The 5,000-nt window shown below is 53.5% G+C and overlaps 1 protein-coding gene across 3 annotated transcripts in view; it reads left to right on the top strand.

Moving 5' to 3' along the window:
- agap1 (ArfGAP with GTPase domain, ankyrin repeat and PH domain 1) overlaps positions 1-5,000 on the top strand; it is a 75,737-nt gene that overhangs the window by 60,450 nt on the left and 10,287 nt on the right. For all 3 annotated transcript variants that reach the window (XM_056431003.1, XM_056431000.1, XM_056431002.1), the window contains 2 exons: positions 4,391-4,545; positions 4,838-4,928. In XM_056431003.1, coding sequence (XP_056286978.1) covers positions 4,391-4,545; positions 4,838-4,928 — 246 coding nt within the window. The remainder of the gene's footprint in view (positions 1-4,390; positions 4,546-4,837; positions 4,929-5,000) is intronic.

The raw sequence follows: 5,000 nt of genomic DNA, 5'->3' as shown, positions 1-5,000 counted from the left end.
ATATTATTAATCTGTCGCTCGTCTCCATCAAGCTGACAAGACAAGTGTCTGTCTGAGCGTCTCCTCTCCTGTCTCCTCTCCAGTCTCCTCTCCTGTCTCCTCTCCTCTCCTCCTCTCCTCTCCTCCTCTCCTCTCCTCTCTCCTCTCCTCTCATGTCTCCTCTCCTACCTCCTCTCCTGTCTCCTCTCCTGTCTCCTGTCTCCTCTCATGTCTCCTCTCCTGTCTCCTCTCCTACCTCCTCTCCTGTCTCCTCTCCTGTCTCCTCTCCTGTCTCCTGTCTCCTCTCCTGTCTCCTCTCCTGTCTCCTCTCCAGTCTCCTCTCCTGTCTCCTCTCCTGTCTCCTCTCATGTCTCCTCTCCTGTCTCCTCTCCTGTCTCCTCTCCTACCTCCTCTCCTGTCTCCTCTCCTGTCTCCTCTCATGTCTCCTCTCCTGTCTCCTCTCATGTCTCCTCTCCTGTCTCCTCTCCTGTCTCCTCTCCTGTCTCCTCTCCTCTCTCCTCTCCTGTCTCCTCTCCTGTCTCCTCTCCTGTCTCCTCTCCTGTCTCCTCTCCTGTCTCCTCTCCTGTCTCCTCTCCTGTCTCCTCTCCTGTCTCCTCTCCTGTCTCCTCTCTTGTCTCCTCTCCTGTCTCCTCTCCTGTCTCCTCTCCTCTCCTGTCTCCTCTCCTGTCTCCTCTCCTCTCCTGTCTCCTCTCCTCTCCTGTCTCCTCTCCTGTCTCCTCCTCTCCTGTCTCCTCTCATGTCTCCTCTCCTGTCTCTCCTCTCCTGTCTCCTCTCCTGTCTCCTCTCCTGTCTCCTCTCCTGTCTCCTCTCTCCTCTCCTGTCTCCTCTCCTGTCTCCTCTCCTCCGTCTCCTCTCCTGTCTCCTCTCCTGTCTCCTCTCCTACCTCCTCTCCTGTCTCCTCTCATGTCTCCTCTCCTGTCTCCTCTCCTGTCTCCTCTCCTGTCTCCTCTCCTACCTCCTCTCCTGTCTCCTCTCCTGTCTCCTCTCCTGTCTCCTCTCCTGTCTCCTCCTGTCTCCCTCCTGTCTCCTCTCCTGTCTCCTCTCCTCTCCTGTCTCCTCTCATGTCTCCTCCTCTCCTGTCTCCTCTCCTGTCTCCTCTCCTACCTCCTCTCCTGTCTCCTCTCCTGTCTCCTCTCCTACCTCCTCTCCTGTCTCCTCTCCTGTCTCCTCTCCTACCTCCTCTCCTGTCTCCTCTCCTACCTCCTCTCCTGTCTCCTCTCATGTCTCCTCTCCTACCTCCTCTCCTGTCTCCTCTCCTACCTCCTCGTCCTCTCTGGCTTCCTCCTTTCCTTGTTTCCTCACCTTCTCTCGTCTCACTTTCTTTACCCTCTCACCTCCTTTCCTTGTTGTCTTACCTTCCCAATCCTTTCTTTTCGTCCCTCGTCTCCTTTCCTATGTCCTTCTGTGATTGATGACCTCCTCCTCTCGTCTCCTCCCCTATCGAGCCTCCTCGGTGTGTTTTATGACTCCTGCCCGTCAGACGCTCCCTAAGCCCTCGTCTCGCCCCCTTATTAGTCAGCCGGAGAGGCTTTAAGTGAAATATTATAAATAATCCGGCGTATTGAAATCTTTTATCAGCTGTGTCACTTTCATTATTCAATAAGCGATTAGTAACGTCTCCCAATTTAGCCGTTAAGCAGCGAGCGCCGGGCGCCGTCACGCCGCGCCGCGCTGAGCGAGCTGCTATCAGCGCGGGATTCATGAGGGGGACCGCCCTCGAGCCCAGACCCCCAGACCCCCAGACCCCCCCCCCCCCAGGTAGGGGCTCTTCTTCTTCTCTCTCTGACTAACGGGACGTCAGCGTCGCCTCATTCAGAAGACGGTTTCTCTTCTTAAATGTTCACTTCATTCAGGAGAACTGGTCTCAAGTCCCCCGGGCTGGTCCTGGTCCTGGTCCTGGTCCTGTTCTTAGTCCTGGTTCTGGTCTTAGTCCTGGTCCTGGTCCTGGTCCTGGTCCTGGTCTCGGTTCAAGTCTGACTTATTGTTTCACATTTGAAACAGAATATGAGTTCTGGATGGAGAAAAGAAAGAAATGAATTCAGCGTGAATACAACATTAATATAATATATATATATATATTATATTTATATATATATATGTGTATATATTATATGTATATATATGCGTGTATATATATAATATATATCTATATGTTATATAGATATATATAGGTAATTAAAGTAAAGCTTCTTGGTAACACTCCTGTGGACTCCAGGTGTGAGTGTGTGAACAACAACAACAACAACAACGCATTCCTCAGGCCTCGCTCCTCGTGTTGTTCCTGTAAGCTGATTGTGTATTAAAGCCGTCTGAGGGAATCAAACCCGTGACCTTTGTGGAGCGGCGGCTGCCGGGGAACAAGCGAGTAACATTTAAAGTGTATTTCATCCTAAATGCTCCCGGGAGCCTCGGGGGGGAACGCTAGCAGCAGAGGTCAGAGGTCACGCAGCCTCATTTATTAAAGGGTTCAGTTTCTGCTGTTGAGGCGTCAACACGTTGGGTTTTCACAATCAAAGCTCCACAGCTTTTAATGTGAAAACCTTTTTGGCTTTCCTTCCTCCTTCCTCCCTCCTTCCTTCCTTCTATCCTTCTTCCTCTTGGATGTATCCAAGCGTAAAGTGTGGGAACTTATCCGCGTTGGTAGTCTGCGCAACTCGGTTGTGGTGGACCTGAGACCGGCAGCTGGACCCCCTCAGACCCACTGAGACCCCCTGAGACCCCCAAGAAGAATGTTGACTCAATAGTGGGGTTGTGTTTAGGTTCAGGCTCTCTCAGCACGATGGATGTCTTCATACACTACATTACCCATGAGCCTCGGGGGCCGCCGGGACTGTGAGATCTGTGAATGGACGTTTGCTGCTGAAATGCATCATGGGAGTCGTAGTCAACGTGTTTTTATCGCCGTAGAAGTCGATGAAGAAACTCGGTCTGACGAGTGAGAGAGTCGCCCCCCCCCCACAGCGTGTCACCTGACGAGTGAGAGTCGCCCCCCCCCCACAGCGTGTCACCTGACGAGTGAGAGTCGCCCCCACAGCGTGTCACCTGACGAGTGAGTCGCCCCCACAGCGTGTCACCTGACGAGTGAGAGAGTCGCCCCCCCCCCACAGCGTGTCACCTGACGAGTGAGAGTCGCCCCCCCCCCACAGCGTGTCACCTGACGAGTGAGAGTCGCCCCCCCCCCCCACAGCGTGTCACCTGACGAGTGAGAGTCGCCCCCCACAGCGTGTCACCTGACGAGTGAGAGTCGCCCCCACAGCGTGTCACCTGACGAGTGAGAGTCGCCCCAGGCTTCAGAGCGATGTTTTCCAGGTTATTAATGCTGCGCTCAGAGTAATGACCCGTGCCGCCGAGCGATCCTGTGTGCGCTGACATTTCAGCTTTAATTTGTGTTCCCCGAGGCTCCTCTTGTCCCCCCCCCCCCGTTGTCACTCCCCCTCCTGTAGTGGGTGTTGTGTTGTAAAGGTCAGCGGGTCAGAGGTCACAGATTGCCTCGGCGGTGATCACTCTCATGCATACGCTCAGGACTCCCCTTCTGAGGCCCACGAGGCCCCGTTGCATTGTGGGAGTGGTCCTGCAGCTCATTGCATCCATTAGCCGGGTCAGCGTGCAGCATTTAAATCCAGGAGCAGCGTTTAATCTGCAGCCCTTCCTGGGTTGTTGGTTCCCATAATTGCCAAGCAGCCCCCCCCCCCCCCCCCCAGAGCAGAGAATCATGGGAATTTAATTATGATGGGATTGCTGACCCGGGGGGCTCGGCGGCGCTGGGTGGGGGGGCCGCCGCTGCAGACTCTGATCTCCTCGTTCAGGTCTCAGAGGTCCTGATGCAGGACTTCTGGAGTCTGATCTGGTGACTTCATCAGGTCTTTGTTCTGGAATGTTCTCTAAACCCAGAGTCCGGGCTGACCTTGGTTCTGATGAGCCAATCAGGCGCCGGCAGCGACGCAGACATGAAGACCAAAGGAGGCGAGCGAAGGTGGTTCCACTCCCCCGGAAGCCTTGGGCTCTTCCTCGCATCCTTTCCTTCCCGTCCTCCTCGGACCGGGCCGGGCCGAGGAGGACGGGAACTTCAGCAATTATCCAAATGAGAGGGGGGGGGGGGGGGGGGAGGAAGAAGAGGGGGGGGAGGAGGAGGAGGAGGAGGAAGAAGAGGATGCTGACCGTCCCTCCTCACCGCGGCTCATAGGAAACAGGAGCAGCTTGTGTTGTGAACTTCACTTCCTGTCTGAACGGCTCCCAAATGTTCCTCAAGCCCTCCGAGGTCCAACTCAAGGTCCTCTTACAGTCAGCAGTGGTTCAGGACCACCTTAGTTTCAAGGTTGTCTTCAGTCGTGGATCCTGCAGTACCACCAGAACCCTCCCGGTCCTGACCCTGACCCTCCTGTCTCCGCAGAGCAAGAGGAGAACTTTGAGTTCACCATCGTGTCCCTGACGGGTCAGACGTGGCACTTCGAGGCCACGTCGTACGAGGAGCGCGACGCCTGGGTCCAGGTGGTCGAGAGCCAGATCCTGGCCAGCCTGCAGTCCTGCGAGAGCAGCAAGCACAAGGTGACCCACGAGCACGTCATGACGTATGCACTGCTGATTCATTGAGTTCATTCTTTTGATTTATTTCATTCATTTTATTTATTTATTTGTATTTTTTATTTTGTTGAATATCATTTTTGATATATATTTACATTACATTATTTTTTTTATTTTTTATTTTTTTATTTCTTTAAAAAAAAAAAAGTTGAATATAAGTTTTTATATATATTTACATTACTTCATTTATTTCATATATTTTCTATAATAATGATAATGAATAGTGGTTCTAATGGTACCGTTGGTTCTGGTCCAGTCCCGCCTGCCCAGCCAGACCGAGGCCCTGGCCCTGCAGGCCATCAGGGGGGTCCGGGGCAACGGCCGCTGTGCCGACTGCGGCGCTCAGAGTGAGTCCACGTTCAGCCGGGCGGTGATGTCATTGTTGTTGTTGTTGTTGTGATGATGATGACCTCGTGTTT

The sequence above is a fragment of the Pseudoliparis swirei genome, chromosome 14 (assembly GCF_029220125.1).
Source record: "Pseudoliparis swirei isolate HS2019 ecotype Mariana Trench chromosome 14, NWPU_hadal_v1, whole genome shotgun sequence".
NCBI classification, from domain to species: domain Eukaryota; kingdom Metazoa; phylum Chordata; class Actinopteri; order Perciformes; family Liparidae; genus Pseudoliparis; species Pseudoliparis swirei.
Note: the sequence above shows the minus strand (reverse complement) of the source record. Positions and strands in the feature narration are given on the sequence as shown.